Below are 25,942 nucleotides of genomic sequence, written 5' to 3'. Positions count from 1 at the left end.
TAGTGGATGCTGATCTTCATACTTGAGTAGATGCAAGGACATTCTAATGGAATCCAATAATCCCACAACCCTAACATGTCACAAAAGTGGATTCTATAGTTTCATAATATCAAATAGATGGTATTTGTTACAATTTTTGGAGATACAGTAGAGACTGTATTATCTACTTGTTAGAAGGGCTGGGAGTCTTTGGTTTGTATTCCCAGCTCAGCCACTGACTTGGTGTGTAACCTGTGTGCTGCAGTTTATCTGTCTGGAAATAGGGAAAATGCTGCTTTACCTCAGAGTACCAAAGCTTAATTTTTTGTAAAGTGCTTTGAAATCCTTAAATGAAGGAACCTAGGGCAGTACTCATGTATGATGAGCCCCTTTTCTACATGTTTTAAAACAGTCAAGGACTATTTTTTAACCAGTCAGACAGAACAATTACCAAAGTAATGGAAATTTATGCAAATCAACTTAAGGTATGTTGATGGGGGTGGGGGGCAATATTACGTTGGCAGTTGAGCTGTAGTGATTTTCCACGTAAAGCAGATCAGTTTTCTTTACCTCTCAAGACAGTATAACCATTTCAAAGCATAAACCCATTGAAGTGGTGATACATTTTAGCTTTTCTCTGAAAAATTTATTTTAACAACATTTTTATGCAATTACGTTTAATTATATATTTTATGTGAGAGTGTTTTATTGTCTCTTTGGGTTATTCACATAAATTACTGCTGTTCTAATAGAAGATTCCCTATTATAAAAGACAAGTCATCGACAGATATAATTTAGTAAAACTCAAGTAATTTAGAAGAGTCAGCTCTACTTAAAGTAACTTTTGGCAAGGATGCTGATCTGGTAAAGCAAGAGATGTTGGTTTTAGTAAAAAGAGATTATTTAGTTTTGATTCTCCCTTTAGACAGTCAAAATCAAGTTACACATATTTATACATGGATGGGCTATAAGTAGATGGAATGTGCAGTTTTCTTCTGCAGCTTCTGGGTAAGAAGGATAGAGTAGCAGAGACTCAGCCCATGCACCATCACTCTTACCAAGAGGTATTAGTTATGAAAGGATGGGACAGAGAATGGTATATCATTTTTAATGCAGACATTAGCCAAAAGCTGAGAAGAAAGATACAGCTCCCAAGCCGTGTCCAGGGACATTTTCCTGGTAGGAATCACAAAAACCTCTCCTTTTCGCAGCAGCTGGTGAGAGGGCACAGAGAGCATTTCTTACCAAAGCATAACTTCTGGGCAGGGGCTTCCTCCTACCTGTAAATAAGCCTTTGGCTAGTAGGTTTAGTCACATGGCTACTGAATGTCTGGATTTAAAATAATTCAAATCTTGTGTTTGTATGCAGATGAGGGAGTGTGTGTTGGTGAGAGGGAGAGTTTGCTGAGATAAATTTGAAAAGTTTAAGGTACTGATAGATTGTAAGGGTATTTGTAAAATAGAGGGAGAGGAAATACAAGAGGAACGGTAGAAAGCATAATATAAAAAGAGATAAAGGACTGAGGAGAGAGAGAAATTGGACACTAATGACAGCAAAAGGAGAGAGATCCAATAATGAGCTTGTCATCCTGGTGTTGGGAACATGTAATTATATGTGGTTGTACAACATCTACTTAGCATGATGACGCCACTGTCCGGATTGGGGCTTCTGATTGCTGCTGTAATACAAATATTGTAAGATCAGTGCAAGCCTTTTGGGAGGAAAAAATTGTCACCAGTTTGACAGTTCATTCTGTTGTTCTCCTCTAATTGAAGAAAGCGGGGATTCTGAAATGTATTCTTCCACTGAATGCCGTAATATTGTTCATGTAATATAGTGCCTTCATTCAGAGACCATCTCTCTCTATTCTTTTTTTATTTATATTACTTTTAAAAGCCCTGTAATTGAGTAGACTTCCTATTATGTGGAAACATTATTCTGAGTAAAGTGCCATAGCATCTTTCTAAACATAAAAATGTTGAATGAATAATTTCCGTGGACTCGATGAGGCTTTTATTTTATTTATTTATTTATTTTAATTTTCTGCCTTAAGTATTGTCTGTCATCTTCCTTACGGCAACAGGCTTCAGTGCTGTCAAAATTGTTTCAATTACCTGAGAGGTAAATATTTTTAAAGGCAGTTCATAAAAACCCTTACATGCCAGTTCAATTTTTAAAGGGTGCTGTCAACCTTATGATGCTATCAGAATGATGTGCCTTAAAAATGTAATTCCTACCATGTATGGAAGTCAGAATTATCCCTGATGTTTGTCTTGAGCAAACTGGGATGGGATAAGATATGAAGAAAACACAAAACCATGATTTCTTAGGCATCCTGACATAAAGCTGTGTTGTACACCTGCAGAAATTTGTTTTGAAATTAACTGTCTCCATGATAAAAGATCTTTTTTGCTGATATTGTGGTCTCTCATGTATGCCACCTGTAAGGTCCTGTGGAAGGAGCAATGTTTGTAGCCAATGCCATGCTGTAGCACTAAAAACTAAATGCTGGCTCCTGGTGTGAGAATGTTCATATTTCACAACAGGCAGTCTTTTTGTTTTGTCTTTCTAAAAACGAAGAATCAGTAATGAGTGATTGGCATGGGCCTGACAGGAGCAATAGTGCTATTTTGGGCGAAGGCAGCAGTCTTACCATGAAGAACCACCATTTGTTTTTATAGGTTGCATGAAATACATATTTTCACTTCAAAAATATATTTTATAAATGTCTTTCAAATGCTCTGGTGCATACAGAATAGTACATATGACTGAAATATACATGTGAATCTAAATTTTAGGAAAAATAGTGTATTTGAATAGTATGATAAATTGTATGTCATATACTGCATAGTAACAGGAACTGAGTTAAGTATGTGCATGCAACTTTAACTTTGGCATTTCTTGACCATTGAGTGCTTTACTGTGCAACATTTACATTCTTGTAGTATAGTTTTTGTTTAAATAATTTTCTTTGATTTCTAAAATAAATTTAGATAAGACAGATTTAACAATAACCAATATTGATGGCTATTAGCATTAGTGTTTCTCTAACATGTGCAAGCCACTGTAGCTCTATAGTGTGTGCCGGATTCAAAGAGGGAAGTAAATATATGGGCACATATTGCAGGTTTTTGTCCATTAAAAATGATGCAATGTTTTTGAGAGCAGTATTTCAATGTATAGTTGGCAAATACTGAAAAATCGATAACATAACTGATGTGTAATAGTGAAAAAAAGAATACCCGTCACTAGAGGGGGGCAAAGACTAAGATGGAATACACCAATTCAGAAACAGAAATATACTCTGCTCCATGAGTGTCTTTGTTCTTCTGTTATATCATGTTTACAGAGACAACACTTAATGCTGGTCAATGAAAACATTAAGACAGCATTGCAGATGCAAAGCTGCAAAACAGTCAGAGCTGCTTTTATATAGAAAGAAGCGTGTATTTAAATTCAAAACAACTGAGAAGTCCAGGCATGTGCAGTATGAGTAATCTGAGACAACATTTTGCTTTTTATTTTCAGTTAATTTCAGAAGCAATAATTTAAGAATATTAAACTCAACCTATCTGCAGTTCTTCTCCAGTAAAACCCAAGAGTCTTGTCTTTATGTAATTCCATAGCCAAATAATTCCTGTCTGGGAATGGAATTGAGAATTTTCAGTACTTACTAATTTGCCTCTTACAACCCAGGAACTTAATGAGAGGGTTTTTGACTCTTTTAGACTTAAGTTAGTAGAGAAAACAGAAAGAAATAGACACGCTTTGCTAGGAATTTTCCATCTGGATGCTTCTCATGTCTGCATTTTGTGGATTTTCTACTTCACGTATCCGAGTTATAAACATATCACCAGACCGATTTAAAAACAGCCAACGTTTTAAACCAAGAATTCTGACGTCCATCTAGACAGGTGCATGCTAAGACTACTATGAAAGGTGCAAGTGCATGACTGATGGTGTGACTCATCAGTATCTGTGCCATCACAGTAAAACCATAAGAAAATAAGCAGCTGTGATGGGAAGACGGGCATTGATTCTCAAAAGCTTTTATTGCTTCTCCACAGGGATAATATTTGTGTATGTTATACCCAAAACATAATTCATTGGCATCTGATTTCAGTCAGAATAATGGTGGTGTGCCAGCATAAATGCATGTGAGATCCAGTGTTTCAAGTACTGGCACCGTTTGGTATGAAACAAAATGAAAATCAGTTGTTTTTGTATTCCAGGGTCCGTAGCCATCTCAGCTCCACAACAGGTTGAGAATTTTCACATAACTCTCTGGGCCCTGCTCATGCTTTGTGGTAGAAACTAAAAGCAGTATGTTCAGTGCACCCTAGATTTTGAGGGAGGGTTCTGTGTGTATTTTAGAAAGGTGTGAGCTTGTTCTATTATCAGATAAAACTTTTCAATTTCTTATAGAAATTGTTCCTTTATCCATACTTTTTCTGCATGAAATCATGAATAGGATTTTTTTTTTCTTTTCCTTCTTCAGAATTGTAACCTGACTTATTAAACTGACACGCAAGTTTTGTGGATAAAATTCACTACCTGTACAGTAAATCCTGCAATAAATCCTTCCAAAGAAAAAATGCTTACAAACCTAAAATATCCTGCAGCCTTTTCTCTCCAGTTTTCTTCCTGATACAATATTTCTCCTGTTTAGCAGATGTTAATTCAAGCACTAGAACTGGGCAGAGAAACGTAATTCAAGTATATGTGTCATTGGGTGCTCCACTGCAGGATTTGTGCCCAACTGTGCACCTTCAACCAAAGACTGTAAAAGTGTCATTGGGTTCTCACCTGCACAGAGGAGTACCTCATTCTCCCATGAAGGCATATAAGGAAGCACAGACCTGCCACTACTCAGTTCCGCTCAAGACCGTGCATTTTTGGTATCTCCTTTTCTCAGCTTCCCACTTTTTCTCACTTCTTGTGTGTAATAACCTTAGTCCCAGATTTGGACCTTAGCGTCCAAAATATGGGGGTTAGCATGAAAACCTCCAAGCTTAGTTACCAGCTTGGACCTGGTACCTGCTGCCACCACCCAAAAAATTAGAGTGTTTTGGGGCACTCTGGTCCCTCTGAAAAACCTTCCCTGGGGACCCCAAGACCCAAATCCCTTGAGTCTCACAACCAAGGGAAATAATCCTTTTTCCCTTCCCCCCTCCAGATGCTCCTGGAGAGATACACAGACATAAGCTCTGTGAATCCAAACAGAGTGAATCTCCCTCTCTGTTCCCAATCCTGGAAACAAAAAGTACTTTCCTATTCCCCCAGAGGGAATGCAAAGTCAGGCTAGCAATCCAACACACAAATCTCCCCTTGATTTCTTCCTCCCACCAATTCCCTGGTGAGTACAGACTCAATTTCCCTGAAGTAAAGAAAAACTCCAACAGGTCTTAAAAGAAAGCTTTATATAAAAAGAAAGAAAAATAAGTACAAATGTTCTCTCTGTATTAGATGATACAACACAGGGTCAATTGCTTAAAAGAATATTGAATAAACAGCCTTATTCAAAAAGAATACAAATCAAAGCACTCCAGCACTTATATTCATGCAAATACCAAAGAAAAGAAACCATAGAACTTACTATCTGATCTCTTTGTCCTTACACTTAGAAACAGAAGACTAGAAAGTAGAACTACTTCTCCAAAGCTCAGAGAAAGCAGGCAGCCAGAAAAAAAAAAAACACTCAATTCCCTCCACCCAAAGTTGAAAAAATCCGGTTTCCTGATTGGTCCTCTGGTCAGGTGCTTCAGGTGAAAGAGACATTAACCCTTAGCTATCTGTTTATGACACGCCCCCCAAATTGCAGACAGTGGGGAAGCTCACTGGCGGCGATTTCCTTCTAGAACTTGAAAATAAACAGATTAATACAACACATACACCTTTACATATACTCCTAAGTATATAACTAACAGACTTCTACATTTTAAGAACACTTTTTAACTACTGAATTCTGGGAAACTCTCACGGGAGAGTGCATCAGCAACTTTATTAGAAGCTCCTGTGATGTGTTGAATTTCAAAATCAAAATCTTGGAGAGCTAAACTCCAACGAAGAAGTTTCTTGTTGTTCCCCTTGGCAGTATGAAGCCACTTTAGTGCAGCATGGTCAGTTTGTAGTTGGAACCGCCGTCCCCAAACATATGGGCGTAGCTTTTCCAGGGCGTACACAATGGCATAGCATTTCTTTTCACTGACTGACCAGTGACTTTCCCTCTCAGACAGTTTCTTGCTGAGAAACACGACAGGATGGAAGTTGTGATCTGTTGCTTCCTGCATGAGCACTGCTCCTATACCACGCTCAGATGCATCCGTGGTTACTAGGAATGGCTTGTCAAAATCCGGGGCCCTGAGCACAGGGTCAGACATGAGCGTCGCCTTAAGCTGGGTAAAGGCCTTTTGACACTCATCAGTCCACTTAACGGCATTTGGCTAGGTCTTTTTGGTCAGGTCGGTCAGTGGGGCAGCAATTTGGCTGTAGTGTGGTACAAATCGCCTGTAGTATCCGGCCAAGCCTAAGAAGGATTGGACCTGCTTCTTGGACCGTGGGACAGGCCACTTTTGGATAGCATCCACCTTGGCCTGTAGGGGGTTTATGGTTCCTCGACCCACCTGGTGCCCCAGGTAAGTCACTCTGTTTTGGCCTATTTGACACTTTTTGGCCTTAACAGTTAGTCCTGCCTGCCTGATGCGCTCAAAGACCTTTTCCAGGTGTAGTAGGTGTTCGGGCCAGGAGTCTGAAAAAATGGCCACATCATCGAGGTAGGCAACTGCAAATTCTCCCAGTCCAGCTAGTAGACCATCTACCAGCCTCTGGAAGGTGGCGGGTGCATTTCGAAGGCCGAAAGGAAGGACATTGAATTCATACACCCCCGCATGGGTGACGAATGCTGACCTCTCCTTGGCAGGTTCATCTAGCGGTACTTGCCAGTACCCCTTGGTTAAGTCTATTGTAGAGATGAACTGGGCACGTCCCAACTTTTGCAATAGCTCATCGGTACGTGGCATTGGATAGTTATCCGGACGAGTTACAGCATTTAGCTTACGGTAGTCCACGCAAAAGCGTATTTCCCCATCGGGTTTGGGTACCAGAACCACTGGAGATGCCCATACACTGGTAGATGAGCGGATTATACCCATCTGTAGCATGTTTTGGATCTCCCGTTCTATAGCAGCTTGGGCATGAGGAGACACTCGGTAGGGTGGGGTTCTGATTGGGTGAGCATTACCTGTATCAATGGAGTGGTATGCCCGTTCAGTCCGTCCTGGGGTGGCTGAGAACAATGGGGCGAAGCTAGTGCACAGCTCCTTGATTTGTTGCCGCTGCAGACGTTCCAGGGTGGTTGAGAGGTTCACCTCTTCCACGCCACCGTCTTTTTTCCCGTCGTAGTAGACACCGTCAGGCCACTCAGCATCATCTCCCTGGACTGTAAACTGACAAACCTGTAAATCTCTGGAATAGAAAGGCTTGAGAGAATTAACATGGTACACTTTAGGCTTTAGTGAGGAATTGGGAAAGGCTATGAGGTAGTTTACAGCTCCCAGGCGCTCTTGGACCGTGAATGGCCCTTCCCATGATGCTTCCATCTTATGGGCCTGTTGCGCCTTCAAGACCATAACCTGGTCTCCTACCTTGAAGGACCGATCTCTGGCATGTCTGTCATACCAGGCCTTTTGCTCTTCTTGAGCATCCTTTAGGTTCTCTGTAGCAAGGGCTAAAGAGTGTCGGAGGGTGCTTTGTAGGTTGCTTACAAAGTCCAGAATGTTAGTTCCTGGAGAAGGCGTAAACCCCTCCCATTGCTGCTTCACCAACTGTAATGGTCCCTTAACCTCGTGACCATACACAAGTTCAAATGGTGAAAACCCTAAACTGGGATGTGGTACAGCCCTGTAGGCAAACAGCAACTGCTGCAACACTAGGTCCCAATTATTGGAGAATTCGTTGATGAATTTTCGTATCATGGCCCCCAAAGTTCCATTGAACCTTTCCACCAGGCCATTGGTTTGATGGTGGTATGGGGTGGCAACCAAGTGATTCACCCCATGAGTTTTCCACAGTTTTTCCATGGTCCCTGCCAGGAAATTAGACCCTGAATCTGTAAGGATGTCGCAGGGCCAACCTACCCTGGCAAAGATGTCTGTTAGGGCCAGGCACACAGTGTTAGCCCTGGTGTTGCCTAGAGCGACTGCTTCTGGCCATCGGGTAGCAAAGTCCACTAAAGTCAGTACGTACTGCTTTCCTCTGGGCGTCTTTTTTGGGAAAGGGCCCAGAATATCCACAGCTACTCGCTGAAATGGGACCTCAATTATGGGGAGTGGCTGGAGAGGGGCCTTGACCTGGTCTTGAGGCTTTCCCACTCTTTGGCATACCTCACAAGACCGGACATACTTGGCAACGTCCTTGCCCATCCCCTCCCAGTGGAAGGACTTCCCCAACCGGTCCTTGGTTCTGTTCACCCCAGCATGGCCACTGGGATGATCATGGGCTAAGCTTAAGAGCTTCCCCCGGTACTTAGTTGGAACCACCAACTGTTTTTGCGGCTGCCATTCTTCCCGGTGTCCACCAGAAAGAATTTCCTTGTACAAAAGTCCTTGGTCTATAACAAACCGGGATCGATTAGAAGAGCTGAGAGGCGGTGGGGTGCTCCGTGCCGCCGCCCAAGCTTTCTGAAGGCTGTCATCCGCTTCCTGCTCAGTCTGGAACTGTTCCCTTGAGTCTGGGGTCACCAGTTCTTCCTCAGACTGTGGACTTGGGCTTGGTCCCTCTGGAAGCGATGTAGGTGATGGGGTTGTTTCCGTTGCTGGTGAACCGCTCTCCGCTGGTGCACCTGAGGGTATTTCAGGCTCTGGCTGAGCCTTTTGGGTATGGCTGTCTGTGGCTTCTGCCAGTTTTGGCTCGCTGGCGCCCTCTGGCGTTGAGTTTGAAGATGTAGTTGCACTTGTTGGTGCTGGTTGCTGTTCCAGTTCCGGGCCTGGGACTGGAGATGCTGTGGCTGTTTCAGTGGTAGGCATGGAATCCGGGTCCACTACCTCTGTCTGGGTCTCTGGTAACACAGACGGGGCCTCTGTGGATGGCTCAGGAACAGGAATGGGTCTGGAAGCTTGCCTGGTTTGGCTACGTGTAACCATTCCCACTCTTTTGGCCCGCCTCACCTGGTTGGCCAAGTCTTCCCCCAGTAGCATGGGGATAGGATAATTGTCATAGACTGCAAAAGTGCACATTCCTGACCAGCCTTTGTACTGGACAGGCAGTTGAGCTGTAGGCAAGTCTACAGCTTGTGACATGAAGGGGTAAATTGTAACTTTGGCCTTTGGGTTGATGAATTTGGGGTCAACGAAGGATTGGTGGATAGCTGACACTTGTGCCCCCGTGTCTCTCCACGCAGTAACCTTCTTTCCGCCCACTCTCAAATTTTCCCTTCGCTCCAAGGGTATTTGAGAGGCATCCGGGCCTGGGGATCTTTGGTGTGATGGTGGTGTAATGAATTGCACTCGCATGGTGTTCTTGGGACAGTTGGCCTTGATATGTCCCAGTTCATTACACTTAAAGCATCTTCCATCTGATGGGTCACTGGGCCGAGGTGAGTTACTGGAGACTGGTGAGGTTGAAGGGTAGGGTATCTGTGGCTTTACTTGGGTGGTATGTGGGGTCTTTGGCTGTCCTCGGTTGTAGGGTTTATGGTCTGTGTGCCCCCTGGGGTAATCGTTCCCCTTGACAGTAGCTTTCTTGCTTTCTGCCAGTTCCATCCATTTGGCTCCAATCTCCCCCGCCTCAGCGATATTCTTGGGGTTTCCATCTTGTATGTACCGTGTGATGTCTTCAGGAACACCATCCAAGAACTGCTCCATTTGTATGAGGAGGTTCAGTTCTTCCAAGGTTTGAATGTTGTTTCCTGTTAGCCAGGCCTCATAGTTTTTTGCAATGTAGTAGGCGTGTTTGGGAAATGACACCTCTGGTTTCCACTTTTGGGTTCTGAAGCGCCGACGGGCATGATCTGGGGTTATCCCCATCCTGTATCTGGCCTTGGTTAGAAAAAGTTTATAGTCATTCATTTGGTGCTTAGGCATTTCAGCTGCCACCTCTGCTAAAGGTCCACTGAGCTGTGACCTCAATTCTACCATGTACTGGTCTTCGGGAATGCTGTACCCAAGACAGGCTCTTTCAAAATTTTCCAAGAAGGCCTCGGTGTCATCACCTGCCTTGTAGGTGGGAAATTTCCTGTGCTGTGGAGCAATATTTGGCGCCGGGTTGTTAGGGTTGGCTGGCACATGCAGCCCAGCTTTTACCAACTCCAGTTCATGTTTTCTCTGTTTTTCCTTCTTTTCATTCTCTTTTTGTTGTTTTTCCATTTCTTTTTGTTGTTTTTCCATTTCTTTTTGGTGTTTTTTCCATTTCTTTTTGGTGTTTTTCCATTTCTCGGTGGTGGGCCAACTCTTCTTCTGCTTGTTTCCTTCGGTAGGCTATCTCTTCTTCTTCTAGTTTTCTTTTGTGTGCTGCCTCTTGGGCTGCCTGTTCTCTTTGGAAGGCTGCCAGTTTCATGCTTTCTTCCTTTTCTTTCATCTCCATCTGTCGCCTGTGTTCAGCTTCTTTGATTTGTTCTTCGGCGTCAATTTTTGCCTTAGAAGTCATGGTTCCTGTTTTCTTGTGTTGGGGTGCCCTCCGGTGTTTATCTTCTGAACTGCAGGTTCTGTTGCCTCCTGAAGTCTGCCTAGCAACAGTGCTTTTTTCCTTTTCTCTCTCTAGCTAATGTTCAATGAAAGGAAACCAGAAAAACCACTTTATTTGCATGCATATAAGTGCCGGTACTTGCTTCCTAATGGGAGGGCTATTGCATGACAAAAGACGCTCAACAGCCTCTTAATGGCTTCTCGCTTAACATGCAAGCCACAAACTGCCAGAGAGAGCAGAAAAAAAAAATTCTCTCTGGTTCCCTTTTAAAACCAACTGTTTCTCTCTGCTAAAAAGCCCTTAGCAGAGAAAAGAAAAATATAATATTCCTACTGGCTTCTGGATTCTGTCTATCTCCCACCCACTGCCACCATGTAATAACCTTAGTCCCAGATTTGGACCTTAGCGTCCAAAATATGGGGGTTAGCATGAAAATCTCCAAGCTTAGTTACCAGCTTGGACCTGGTACCTGCTGCCACCACCCAAAAAATTAGAGTGTTTTGGGGCACTCTGGTCCCTCTGAAAAACCTTCCCTGGGGACCCCAAGACCCAAATCCCTTGAGTCTCACAACCAAGGGAAATAATCCTTTTTCCCTTCCCCCCTCCAGATGCTCCTGGAGAGATACACAGACATAAGCTCTGTGAATCCAAACAGAGTGAATCTCCCTCTCTGTTCCCAATCCTGGAAACAAAAAGTACTTTCCTATTCCCCCAGAGGGAATGCAAAGTCAGGCTAGCAATCCAACACACAAATCTCCCCTTGATTTCTTCCTCCCACCAATTCCCTGGTGAGTACAGACTCAATTTCCCTGAAGTAAAGAAAAACTCCAACAGGTCTTAAAAGAAAGCTTTATATAAAAAGAAAGAAAAATAAGTACAAATGTTCTCTCTGTATTAGATGATACAACACAGGGTCAATTGCTTAAAAGAATATTGAATAAACAGCCTTATTCAAAAAGAATACAAATCAAAGCACTCCAGCACTTATATTCATGCAAATACCAAAGAAAAGAAACCATAGAACTTACTATCTGATCTCTTTGTCCTTACACTTAGAAACAGAAGACTAGAAAGTAGAACTACTTCTCCAAAGCTCAGAGAAAGCAGGCAGCCAGAAAAAAAAAAAAACACTCAATTCCCTCCACCCAAAGTTGAAAAAATCCGGTTTCCTGATTGGTCCTCTGGTCAGGTGCTTCAGGTGAAAGAGACATTAACCCTTAGCTATCTGTTTATGACATTGTGAATCTTTTATTCTCTGGAGTTTTTTATTTCATTTTTTATTTTTTCTTAATCAGCACATTTGTGGTTTGAAGGGGGATTTCCCTTTCTCCCTTCTGTACTACTTATTTCGTGCTTCAGCACTTCCTTGGGGTGTGCAGAAAACCCTGGTTTTTCAGGCCTTTCCAAATCTGCCACAGGTCTTTTACCCATAGCACAGGGTACTCTAGCTTCCGGTGTCTCAGAGACACCCATGTTCCATCAATGTGTAAAGTCTGCACAGGGTTCAAAGGAAGATTTCAGCCTCTATTCTTTTATGCTGAAGCTTCTCTAAATGGAATGCTGTCTACTTTTGGTGGATTCTGCTTCCCTCCTCCCATACATCAGCCTCAATATCTCAGGCTGCTCGAGCCACAGGAGCAGCTCCAGAGATAAAGATATCAAAGAAAAAGCCTCTTTCTCTGTCAAGAAAGGGGGTAGTTCACCCCATATATGAGACTCCCAGGAGACCTCACATCCCACAAAGGGTACCAGTGAAGTTCTGGCTGATATCAGTACCAAGGTATTAGCACCACCTAAGAAAACCTCACTCATAGAAGTCTTCTCTTAGGCAACGCAGAGAAGGTCCTACCTCAGTACCGCTCAACACTTCTCAGTAGTTAGGTGCACCCAAGGTTTCTTCACGAGCTCTAGTACCATTGTCTTCACAACATCAGTACTCTGAACTCAGAAATGTTGTCCTGTTGGCTTCTCCAGTACTGCATGCAGTGTCTCCACCATGGTACTGACGTAGGCTCCAACTTCACACTACCATAGTCCTCCACAACCCTCCAGATTTGTTTCCCCAGAGGACCTCCTCATATTGGAGGAACCAGAGTCCCCTCTCCTAAGGGCCCTTTTGTAGATCTCATTTCTCTTGTACCACTTCAACAGCTGCAGCCTGAACCCTCCCACATTAGGCCAAGATCAGACACCCAGCCCTTGGTACAGGCACGGATACCTGAGGCTCCCCATTTTAATCTGTGAGATGACACATTCTGAGACTGAGGTCTCCAAACGGGGCTCTGTTTAAGTAGTATAGCCCCTCTAGTTTTTACCATGAGGAGGCCAGCAGACGTCCTACGCACCTAGGTTACGAATACTTGTGGGGACCCTTTCCCTATCCACCACTTCAGTGGGCTTAATGGAACACTGGAGGTCATTGTGGTAAACGATTTTAGAGGATATCAGCTAAAATGAGGCACCAACACTTACCAGTTCCATCCCACTCAAAGGAAAATCAGATAATCTGCCAGTTCCATATGCTGCCTCGGTACTAGAGGAGACCTCCTTCCCCTCTGCTGCAGAGTCTCTGGCTTCTAGGTTGGGAAGGAACTAAGTGGCAATGGGTCCGTGCCTCCTTACATGCCCTTATATGGGAGCACAGCTGCTCTACACAGTGCGGACCCCCAGGAATTCTTTAGAGTCTCTGGTTGAGAGTGACCAGACACTTGCGTATCCTGTGGTGGAGCATCCATAGGGACAAAACATCTCGAACTCAAGTTACCGTGCAGCTAAGTAACTTCTCCTTCCATTTCATGGAGGATTTTGAGATTTGCTTTCATTCCAATATTCATCTGAAATTTTCTGACCCACCTGCAAGCACCTTTGTCCGTAAGGATAAGCAAATGGTTTTAAGAAAAACTCAGAAACTCATCCTTACTCTCTGGAGAATTACCTGAAGTGTGATAAGTGTTTTAGAGATGGATAAGTTTAATATAATTAGAAATCTTGGTGAGTAAATTTAATAGAAATCTTGGTGATTTGTATTGTTCCTTGGTATAGCCCCAACACTGGTCTGTGTTATCTGCTTACAAGATTATTAGTTTGTTCATTTGGTTTATGAGCAGTACATGCCTACAGGACTGGCTCCAGGGTTTTTGCTGCCCCATGTAGCCAAAAAAGAAAGAAAAAAGTCATGATCAGCTCTCCTGCCGCCGCTCCAGTCTTCGGCAGCAATTCAGCGGCTGGTCCTTCCTTCCAACAGGGAGTGAGGGACGTGCCGTCCAATTGCCGGACGTGTCGCCCCTCTCCGTTGGCCACCCCAAGCACCTGCTTGCTGGGCTGGTGCCTAGAGCCGGCCCTTTGTGCCTAGAGCATTTATATCTACACTTGATTGATATAACTGTTGATTTTATACTTATGTGGGTCTGGGTGAATTAATAAACTATTGATTGGCTAAGAATAACAATGTCCTGATCAGAGAAATACTGTGCAAGGTAACAGTAGGCCTAAAAAGAATCAAGTGTTAATTACAGCCTCAGTGTTGCCTTGTAGGTTGGTTCAGTCTTTTTATAAATCTTCAAGAAGTTCAAATACTAATACTCCTAATATTTGTAGGTGTTTTTAAATTTGTATGAATAGAGTCTGAAACATTCTGTATTTAATAACATTATTCTTTTTCTCAATTTTAACATCAATTCTGCTTGATTTACAGGTCATACTACAATTTTTGTAACTAGCAGTACTTGCAAATTGAATTGGGAGTCTTAAAGTTCATTCTGCTTCTCTGGATTTCTGTTTCATGTATCGACTATCACCAGCAATAAGGAGTCTGTTGCTATTTGAATGATGAAGTAGAGTAGACTACAGTTTGCTATTGCATAACTCTAATGGCACCACAGTGGCAGTGGAATAACTTTATCAGTACCTTTAAGCAGACACAAATTGGAACATGCTTACTGATTATTGACACACAGGGGTTTTTTGTTTGGTTGGGGGAGGTTTTTTTGTTTTTTGTTTTCACAATTTTCTTTTCTGACTTATCACTCTACAAGATGGTTCTCTATAAGGGAGATTAGTGTGAAACAGCATATTTGATATTTCACATACGAGCTGCAAGTTATCAATGAGAAGCACAAAGAATAATGTTATGTATTGTTTTTACAAAGAGTTTTGTTGTACAGTTTAATAAGGAGACATGCCTTTGGCTACATGTATTTAATATCAATGCCGAGAGCTCTGGAGCATGTTGTATTTCATAAGGAATAAAGGCTATAGTAGATGACCAAAAATAATGGGTGATGTGAACCAATATGTTACCAAGTCCAGTGAATTTTTAGATTAAGGAGTACAAAAAAAGATTTGGGTAAAAGATCTACAGCGGAATTTAGGGATCTGAGGGAAACTATCAACATAGCTTTCAGTTTCCATTAAAATGAGCAAACTGATATGAAGGCTATGAGAAATATCCTGCTATTTGCCTTGTGATGATTTACCTAGGCATCCTTGCTTCCAGTGAGGTTGGATGGTTTTGTGCAGTTTATATTCTGGTTAGCACTTAAGGTTTTTCAAATGAAATTTATGGGATCTAAATGTCTCTTGAGAGCAGGGAGGCATTTAAAGTACAGTAACAGCTATTTTAAAAAGCTTTTAATCCTACATTTATACCTATATAAGCCATAATACTGTAATGAGAACAACATTGGTAGTCAGTGCAATACAAAAATGAGACAAGTGGTTCAGAAGCACAGCTAGCCTATTATTGCTCTCTAGTTTCCCTAATGAACTCTCCAAGTACTCTTTGGCTATTCATAATTACTGAAGTGCATTAGTCCTTACCACTGCATGACTTTAATGGCTGTTAGAAACCAATGTAAACAAACACTTAAAATATCTGCGTAACCTTGTGTTGAAAAAATACTGACAGAAGAGAGGTAACACTCCTCCAGTAATTTAGATGATTAAAAAACAGAACATGAAGACAGACAGGTCATCCACAAGAATAATTTATGTGAATAATTTACAATTTATATTTGTTCGTGTGGTTAAATTCAAAGTAGGTTCTTCCTCTGAGAGGTTGTATGTGTGATCATTGTTTTTTCCTCATATTTTTCCTTAAACTGTGGTTTACTTGATTTATGATGGACAAGTAAAATGTTTTTCAGTCAAATCAGTGTAATGTGTGACTGTATTTTATTAAATTATATTAGCAACATCAGCATGCCAAGATGAGATTGATACAAATATACATAATTAAATACATACTCTATCATTTCCATCTCTTGATATCTGTGAGAGAAAACAAGTCAAACTTCATAGAAAAGAAAAGTGTGTTTCGGAAGAACACTGTGTGTGTATATATAGCATTTAATGGTATAGGAGTCTGTTACTCAAAGAAAAAAATTACACATTGCCTGTCAATAGCTAGCTAAGAGTTAAACAACTGGCAGAGCCCTTTCACCATCTTTATTTATGGTTTCCTTATTCTTGATGCAAGCCTTGATACAACATTCATCTGTCTCGCCCATGTTAATCCAACAATCTGACCCAAAATGCTAAACATTGAAGTATAACACTTGCTCTCTCAGGAGATGACTACCCGCATTGGTGTCATCTCATCTGCTAATGAGCTAATTTTACTAGACTTTCTAAAACCTATTGAAAGCACCCAGATGTACTTTAAGATTTATGGATGTAAAGTTCAATAGAAGTGCTAATTTATAATTAAACCTAGCCTAGACCAGTTCTGAAGGCAAATGTCTTTAGATACTAACTTTAGATACCATTAATTTTTATCACCATTTACCCAAGAAAAACGTAATTTCTCCTTTGTCCATACTTCCATTTTCATTGTTTTTCTCCTCTTCCATCCCAAAACACATGATGACATCAAACCCATGTCACTGCATGAAAGTGAGATTTTGATAGGATGATGATTCATATTAGATCTAAGAAACCTCAAACAATTTGTAATTAGAAAAAAATCCAAACTGGTGTGTCTGGAAATGATTCTGCCTTTTCTAAAGATAGGTAGTCATGGGCTGTATGCTCTAAGGCAGGGATTGACAACCTTTCAGAAGTGATGTGCCAAGTCTTCATTTAGTCACTCTAATTTAAAGTTTTGCGTGCCAGTAATACATTGCAACGTTTTTAGAAGGTCTCTTTCTATAAGTCTATAATATATAACTAAACTATTGTTGCATGTAAAGTAAATAAGGTTTTTAAAATGTTTAAGAAGCTTCATTTAAAATTAAATTAAAATGCAGAGCCCCCTGGACCGGTGGCCAGGACCCAGGCAGTGTGAGTGCCACTGAAAATCGGCTCGCGTGCGCCTTCGGTACGTGTGCCATAGGTTGCCTACCCTTGCTCTAAGGAATACATAACACACCTGCTGGGTTCTTCTCCAATTTCTGAGAGAAACAGCTCTGTCAATTGAGTGTTATACCAAATAGCAGATCCTAATATAAGTGTATCCCCAAACTCTTAAAATCGTACCTATGTAGAAAGAGAGCACACGTTTCCCCCATCTGGATCCCTGGCTAATCAAGAACAGCATTTTGGAGAGGATTGAACGCTGTTAATGCCACCATCAGTTTGCTGGTATTCCCCAAAGTCTCATCTTGTCCCCCTGCAAGAGTTCAGGGCTTGGTTTGTGTGGTCTGCAGTATTTACAAAGACACTGAGCTATTTTCACACTTTGTTCTTTTGGGTAAGGGATCTCTTTTTAAAAACCATCTCTCAGTGAATAAATATGCTTGAAATGTCTTGTGTTTTATGGGTTTTTTTCCCCAAACACTTTATATATTTGCAATTAAACCTCAGTAACGTACTGATAGCAATGTCAAAGTAATTCAGAAAACAATAAAACATAAGAAATGTAATTTAAAAACTTGACAGAGTGCTTTGAACAATCTATAAAACAGCTTCAATTCCCCAGCACATGAGTTAAGTAATTATCCTACATATGCTTGTTGACATATAAATGTCTAATTTATAAAGCAGCTTAAGCATAGCCACAAAAGTGAGGAAAGAAATACAAATTCCACATCTGTAGACTCAGGCCATGTCTACATCTAAAGTTTTGCAGCGCTGGTTGTTACAGCTGTATTAGTACAGCTGTATAGGGCCAGCGCTGCAGAGTGGCCACACTTACAGCAACCAGCGCTGCAAGTGGTGTTAGATGTGGCCACACTGCAGCGCTGTTGGGCGGCTTCAAGGGGGGTTCCGGGAACGCGAGAGCAAACCGGGAAAGGAGACCCGCTTCGCCGCGGTTTGCTCTCTCGTTCCCGGAGCCACCCAGCAAACCGCAGGGAAGGAGACCTGCTTGCTCTGGGCTCCGGGAACGAGAGAGCAAACCGGGAAAGGAGACCCGCTTCGCCGCGGTTTGCTCTCGCGTTCCCGGAGCCACCCAGCAAACCGCAGGGAAGGAGACCTGCTTGCTCTGGGCTCCGGGAACGAGAGAGCAAACCGGGAAAGGAGACCCGCTTCGCCGCGGTTTGCTCTCTCGTTCCCGGAGCCACCCAGCAAACCGCAGGGAAGGAGACCTGCTTGCTCTGGGCTCCGGGAACGCGAGAGCAAACCGGGAAAGGAGACCCGCTTCGCCGCGGTTTGCTCTCTCGTTCCCGGAGCCACCCAGCAAACCGCAGGGAAGGAGACCTGCTTGCTCTGGGCTCTGGGAACGAGAGAGCAAACCGGGAAAGGAGACCCGCTTCGCCGCGGTTTGCTCTCGCGTTCCCGGAGCCACCCAGCAAACCGCAGGGAAGGAGACCTGCTTGCTCTGGGCTCCGGGAACGAGAGAGCAAACCGGGAAAGGAGACCCGCTTCGCCGCGGTTTGCTCTCTCGTTCCCGGAGCCACCCCGCAAACCGCAGGGAAGGAGACCTGCTTGCTCTGGGCTCCGGGAACGCGAGAGCAAACCGGGAAAGGAGACCCGCTTCGCCGCGGTTTGCTCTCTCGTTCCCGGAGCCACCCAGCAAACCGCAGGGAAGGAGACCTGCTTGCTCTGGGCTCTGGGAACGAGAGAGCAAACCGGGAAAGGAGACCCGCTTCGCCGCGGTTTGCTCTCTCGTTCCCGGAGCCACCCAGCAAACCGCAGGGAAGGAGACCTGCTTGCTCTGGGCTCTGGGAACGAGAGAGCAAACCGGGAAAGGAGACCCGCTTGATTACCAGAGGCTTCCTCCTTCCACGGAGGTCAAGAAAAGCGCTGGTAAGTGTCTACATTGGATTACCAGCGCTGGATCACCAGCGCTGGATCCTCTACACCCGAGACAAAACGGGAGTACGGCCAGCGCTGCAAACAGGGAGTTGCAGCGCTGGTGGTGCCCTGCAGATGTGTACACCTTCAAAGTTGCAGCGCTGTAACTCCCTCACCAGCGCTGCAACTTTCTGATGTAGACAAGCCCTCAGACAACAAATCCTCATCTAAACTATGTAGATAGTCCTTTCATGTGTCTCCCTTTTTTCTTTAGTTTTTCAGGCAAGAGCAATTTAACATTATATTTTCTTTGAATGTGATGCTTTCTTCTCAATAATCATCTGCAGTTTAGCAGGGAACAACGCTGATACAATAATACCCTCTGACATGAATTTTACATGTGGATGTAATCTGACATGTGGATCTAAAAACCACTAGTTTCTTCCTCACTTTTGTTTTTGCTGTATTGAGATGTACTTTGAAGGTTTTTCCCTAGGTATTTCAAATTACTTTTACACTTCCAGATTGCTCCCTTGATTATCTTAGAGAGGTGGTAAAGTTATAATTACAGTTTGGCAAAGTATAGAAATGGCAAAGCACAGCCATGCATATAATTTTGAGGCGGTATGGAAAATTTCTGTTTGTGGAGTGGAATGGGGACTTAAATTTTTGTTCTAACATAAGTGCCACTAATTAACTGGAAAGGATTCAACTTCTCATTTTTCTGGTTGACAGAATAGGAATGTTGCAGTATTTAAGATTTTTTTTTTTTTAAAACATTAGTTCTGTGGTGTAGCAAAAGCAGTATCTTTAACTCCTGAGATGTTTTTATTTGAATCAGTGTGAAATTTATTCATTCAAATTGACCCTGTTCAGTTTATGTATAGTGCATGAAAGTGGCCATGCACAACCAAGTAGTCATGATGGTAAAACTGGATTCAATAATGAATCAAATAACAAGCTGTGATTGATTGCAAGATTGCATTACTCATTGTTCACAAGCACTCCGGAAAATTATAGACTTGGCACGTTAGAGAAATAGAAGTAATAACTATTAGCCTCATTTGAATACAGAGGCCTTTGGCATTGTTTGTTTTAAAGCAACTCAATGGACATGAAGTAGCATATGCATTCTGCATACTGGGATGGGATGGTTGGGCAAAAACAGAGCTTTCCAGTCTATCAGAGATGAGAATATTTCTGGAATAAAAAAATTAGAAACACGAGCTTTCAGAAAAGGAGTATTGGCTTGACTTCACATTGCTAACTGTGACAGATTGAATCAACAGACTAATGCTGATCATATTTGATGTAGAGCAGAATTAATTTGTGGGAATTATACAAAAACATGAACCTTTCTCTGTGAAGGCTAGGTTCAGCTGATTTCTCTAGCCAGACACTTAATATTCAAAGGCCATGGTCTTTTTGCTAGAGCAAAGAGCAGGCCGCCTTTGAGCATGGGAGACTGGCTTAGAAATAAGGTGATGTGGTGGTGGAACATAACTGTCTGTGCACATGTGTGTACACTTTCAAAAGTACACTCAAGTTGCAGGAGAAGAGGAAGTCCCATCCTCCCTCAACCCCAGCTGCGCCTCAACTCCCTCGACACCCAGAGGTGGGGCTCAGAGGGTGGAGGTTCAAGTGAGGGAGTCTAGTGGGGGGGGGGGTCTGGGTGCAGGGATGGAGGTCCAGATGCAGGGTGGATAGGGCTCAGCAGGATTGAGGGTCCAGGTGCAGCAGGGCAGCTCATCAGTGGTGTCTGGGTGCAGGGCATGAGACTCAGCAGTGTGGCAGTTCAGATGGGAGGACACTCTGGGTGTAGGGGGAGTTGAGGCTCAGCAGGGGTCTGGATACGGGCGGGGTCCAGATGCACAGGGTTTGAGTAGACTGTATACCGTGACCCCATATTCTACGGCTGAGGAGTGATGGGGGTAAGGTGATTGCTCAGCTGGATATGTGTGGAACTGGGGGAGATTTCTGGGGGTGTGTCGGAGCCAGCCCCATTCGCTTCTTGCAGGAGAAGAGGAAGTCCCATCCTCCTTCAACCCCAGCCAACCAGGACTAGCAGCTGAGCCCTGTACAGGGTAGGGGCCACTGGCCAAGACGGCTATGTTTTTTATCTGCACTGCTGGGGAAGGGCACGTGACTATTTTTGCAGCTTCCATTTGCTTCTCTGTCAGAAAGTCATTTTTGTGCAGGGAGGTAAAGAAATCTGTAGGGAACATGAATTCTACACATGCACAGTGGTGCAGAATTCCGCCATGAATAATCTGTGGAGGGAAAGGTGCTGGGGGGAGAACTGGATATACAACTGAAAAGCACTGGAGACTGGCAAAGTATCATTTTCCAGTTTCACATATGTCGAACTCTCCACCATGCATCTTGTTTATTAAATCCACAAATTTGTTGTTTAGCCAGTTAGCGGCCCTTATTTCTGATCTCCATAGCTACCATAGTCAAATGCATTTTAAGATAAATTATCTATCTGGTCATTAATATCCCTTATCAATTTTCTCTCTCAGAATGCACTCAGTATTTAAATGATAGGAGCAAAAACCACTGTGAGATTACAGCAGAGCTGAATTCTTAACGTTATTTTGCAGATCTAGACCTTAATACTGAAGTCTTATCATTTTAGTTTTTCGTAGAGGAAGCTGGTTCTATTTTTAGTTTATTGCTTTGCTATTGTTATGTATACTTGCAGACTTGAAATTATAAAATGGTGTAAGTAAAGATAAAATAAGCAAATTTAAAGATTGTACATTACGTTTTAAATGTATACAATATATTACATTTGAATCTCCAGTGTAAATATGATTAGAAATATTGACAAGACATTATACTTTGTCATCTGACAATCAGGAAGTGCTCTTTCACACGTTAGTTTGAGTGATGAAATTCTCATACCAAAAGGTTTAAGATAAAGTTAAAAGTATGAGATTCTGGTGTGTACCTCATAGAGGTGCTGCACAGAACTTGCAGCCCCGGGAAGGAAGTGAGGCTATGGTGACTTTAAATCCCCTTCGCTCACCTCTGATTGTGAGCTGCTTTGGGGCTTCAGAGGCCCCCCCGCCGCTGAACTTCAACAACCCTGAGTACTTGTCCAAGTTATGGCAGTGTCTCTAGTGTGGGGGTCGGCAACCTTTCAGAAGTGGTGTGCCAAGTCTTCATTTTAGTCACTCTAATTTAAGGTTTTGTGTGCCATTAATACATTTTAACGTTTTTAGATGGTCTCTTTCTATAAGGCTATAGTATATAACTAAACTATTGTATGTCAACTAAATACGGTTTTTAAAATGTTTAAGAAGCTTCATTTAAAATTAAATTAAAATGCAGAGCTCCCCAGACCGATGGACTGGACCTAGGCAGTGTGAGTGCCACTGAAAATCAGCTTGCGTGCCATGTTCGGCATGCGTGCCATAGGTTGCCTACCCCTGCTCTAGTGAATATCCATAGTCCTGTGGTCTGCAGTCCTGCAAGATTTGAAGGGATTCCCTGAGTGTCTTTTGCAGTTCTGGGAAATTCTTCAGCCAAATGTGGTGCTTTTCTACCTGGCTTAAAGGGACTAGAGCAAGGGTGAGGCTCTCCTCCATATTCACAGGAATGTGTCAGTGGTGTGACTGCATATTAACTTTCAAGGACATTAGACAGAGGGCAAAAAGTTGGAAACCCAGGAAGTATAGAGGTATGGTTGCACTACCATTGCTCCATAATTACTAGGTTCATAATCAGCTCTTTTCAGAGAGAACAAGAGGAAGACTATAAAACACACATTAGGCTATGCTAATACACAGATGCTTGCCTACGCTATGGAAATCATCTGTTGCTAAAAACTGGTATTAGCAGTGGGTGCAGCAGAACTAGTGCTGGGAACTGTTTAGCTGCAGTATAGACAAGGACAGTGCATGTTTGGTGTCTTCAAAAACCATGCTCTGCCTTTGTCTACATTTGCACCTAAGTTTGTGTTCAGCAGTGGTTCAACTGCATCAGTAGCCGACGCCTGTTAACAAGTAATATTTGTGGAGCAGATATGGTTAGAGAGAGAATTTTGTTCAAATAAGGAATGCTAGTTGTAGCTTTTGAAGGAGAGATGAGCAGGGTGGTTGCCATGTATTTTTTGTCTGAATATTGTGCCATTTAAGGACATTAGTTCAAATAAAAACAGCTTGCTCAGCACAGGAGCAGGTGTGTGCACAGATAAAGTGAATAGATCTTTGTGTATATTTGTCTAAAATAGGATTGAGAGATTACATGCCCAAATGCATCCCTGCATTTCCATTATGAAAAGGTCAGATGAACAATGTGGAGTTCACTGTATTGGAAAGGAATATCTAATTTTGTGTGTTTTGTTTGTTTTTTTTTACAAAGTAATACCAAGTGTTTATATTGTGGTCTAAAACCAACCATTCTTGCATTTTCCTTTTTAAAGGAGTATTGTCCACTTCAGAATGGTATGTTGTAAACACTTCATTAATGTTAATATAATTGATTATTGCAAAAAGTAAATGGAAAGCAGCGGTTAGTAACAAGTAAAAACTTTTCTAAAATTTTCCTACTAATCAGTGGTAGCAGAAATATGTCGAATTTTAAAGATGTAGTTTACTTTGTTATAGCTCTGCTCTTTTCTTACTTCCAATTTCTTGTTGTTGAAGTGTTGGCTTTTCAGAGATGACGGATAAATATTTAATTGTTTAGAAATAACTGTTTACAGTGAGTTTATTTTTTTAATTCCGGAAACACGTTGGTTGTAGGCACAGAAGCATATGTTTGCAAAATGGAAAGTTGGATCAAATTTATGGACTATTCCTGTAAGTACAATGCATTCATTTATGAACTTTGCTTACATCTTCTGTTTTTATGAACCAGAGAACTAACTTATTAAAGTAACTTAATTGCTGACTGAAAATGCTTAGTTCAAATTACTTATTTTAGAATTTATATTAACATAATACTGTTTATTAAAATCATACATTACAAACCTTTCAGCATTCATAGATTTTTTTTTAATGTTAAAGTAGTGCACACGTCTAAGATTTCTTAGTTTCAAAGCAAGCATATTGGCTGTAACCATTTTAAGTGTAGCTATCTGAGAGAGTTTATTTCCTCACATTTGGCTGTCCTGCTACTTAAAAACAGACACAGTATCAGTCAATTAAAATTAGTGTGTTTCTACCAGGACTTTTTCTCTAAAATTCATTAAAATTAAAAACATGCAGAGCAGTAAGAGACTTAATAGCAAAGATCTAACTGCAGGATTAGTTTTCGGGATGCTTGATAATATATAGGGTTGAAGGACTCGACTTTTATCAGAAAGTGTTGGTAAACATTGATTTAACTTTGCCATAAACAAATCAATGAAAAATAGTTCCATTGATGATGATTGAAAGTTACAGATGGGCAAAATAAGAAAAATGCTGCTTGAGAATCTTTTAGAGTTTGATTTAAGGATATTTACTTTGCATATTTTGACATGTGATTTTGATAATTTAACTTTTTGAATCTCAATCTCTAGTGTCATTAAATAGTTATTGTCTGATACACCTCTGCCCCATAATTATACACAACTGAAATTTCTAATGGTGTAAAAAAAATTTCTTAAAAACCATCATTTTTTGCAAATGTGAAACTTTAAATTCATAAGTTGAAATAACTGCTTAAAAATAAACATCAATATTATTCATTGATATTTATTAAAATAAATCAAATTCTGCCAGGCCTAGTGGTATACAAGAAATATTCTCTGTGTGTTTTTCTTGAATATCGTTCTCCAGTCCTGTAGGAATTGTTAGTTAAGCTTATGAGAAAAAATGTGACAAGTTCAGAGTTTTTTCTTTTTATTAAATGGTACCGTGCCTTTGTGGACATTGTTGTAGATTATCGGCTACAATTGCATTATATATCCATGAAAGGTTGTGTCACTTATCTTATGTAAAGAAAATATAATTGAAAACTTCAGCATATCTGGTTGGTAGCTAATTATGTAATCTGTCCTTAAAAAAAAATTTAAAAAAAAACCCTAATACCTAGAACATGTACAGTCAACATCCCTTTCAAGCCTCTGTGCTTCATTAGTTCTAATCCAATTAGCCAAGTGTTGAGCTGTGGGGGACTTGTACTATGATACAAAATAATGTTTTTTCTAGTTTATCTGTTCTAATTCATGCCAGCACAGTAGTGATTGTAGGGTAAATGTTACTACATGAGTACTGGGCTATCTAAATGAGTTGTTTTCACATGGCTTGTTTACATGCTTTAGCCCACACCAGAGGGGTGTACATTTTATTCCTAGTTAATGTGGCCTATATGAATCCTGCTCATGCATGCTTGATGTTTCCTAATGAGTAGTAAGCGTTAACATAGTACTGTTTGAAGGAAGACTACATTAATGTGCACTAAAGAATTTTTAGTGCACGCCAGCAGGGTCCACACAGGATAATTAGCACAGGGCACACTAATGCAGACTTAGTTCTTTAGTCTGCACCACAGGGATGTAAGTTTGTATCTACGAGCCTTCAGTCATTTTCCTAGTGTACTGGATATCATATTATAAAGCTTACCATTGCTATTTTTTTTTTGTGCACAGATTCCATTTGAAGGTCACAGGTTGTGTGGGCATAGAGATTGAGGCGGCCCTTTCAGATTAGAATTCAGAATCATGATTGAGGCAGTGTGGGGAATCTTGCACTTCTGTTGCCTGTGCTGTACCTGTCCAGAGATGTACTGTAGGGAGGATATCAGTCCAGTGCCTTTCAAAAATATTAAGGGCTGAGCCCATGACTGTTACATGGCAGTGAGAGGCGGAGAAGCCTCTGACTCCCACATATGGGAGCTCCATGCCAGACAAACTAATCTGGTGACAGAAAGGGCTGCTATAAATCTGCTTTGTTGCTTATGGTCTGGACCTTTGTAACCCATGACCAGGCAGTGAACTCATGCAAATTAATTTCTCCCTACCAAGCCTTTAAATTGCCTTTTCAAGACCTCTCCGAGACTATTGGAGTTCTGATGTTGGCAGTAATTCCTATGGAGCTGCCACAGAGGGCAGTGTTCTCTTCAGGTTTAAGGGACTTGGTCATTTTCCCTCCATTTCCTGGTTGCCTAGGGCTGTAT

At 41.8% G+C, this 25,942-nt stretch overlaps 1 protein-coding gene across 3 annotated transcripts in view; it reads left to right on the top strand.

Moving 5' to 3' along the window:
* CTDP1 (CTD phosphatase subunit 1) overlaps positions 1–25,942 on the top strand; it is a 186,646-nt gene that overhangs the window by 153,528 nt on the left and 7,176 nt on the right. Inside the window, exon 13 of one of the 3 annotated variants that reach the window (XM_050941804.1) lies at positions 14,355–15,724. The exons of the other annotated variants lie outside the window; for them this stretch is intronic. Coding sequence (XP_050797761.1) covers positions 14,355–14,379 — 25 coding nt within the window. The 3' untranslated portion in view covers positions 14,380–15,724. Of the gene's footprint in view, positions 1–14,354; positions 15,725–25,942 lie in introns of those variants that run through there. 3 annotated transcript variants of the gene reach the window in all.

Source organism: Gopherus flavomarginatus, chromosome 2 (genome assembly GCF_025201925.1).
Source record: "Gopherus flavomarginatus isolate rGopFla2 chromosome 2, rGopFla2.mat.asm, whole genome shotgun sequence".
Classification (NCBI taxonomy): Eukaryota; Metazoa; Chordata; order Testudines; family Testudinidae; genus Gopherus; species Gopherus flavomarginatus.
This window is presented reverse-complemented; position numbering and strand designations above follow the sequence as displayed.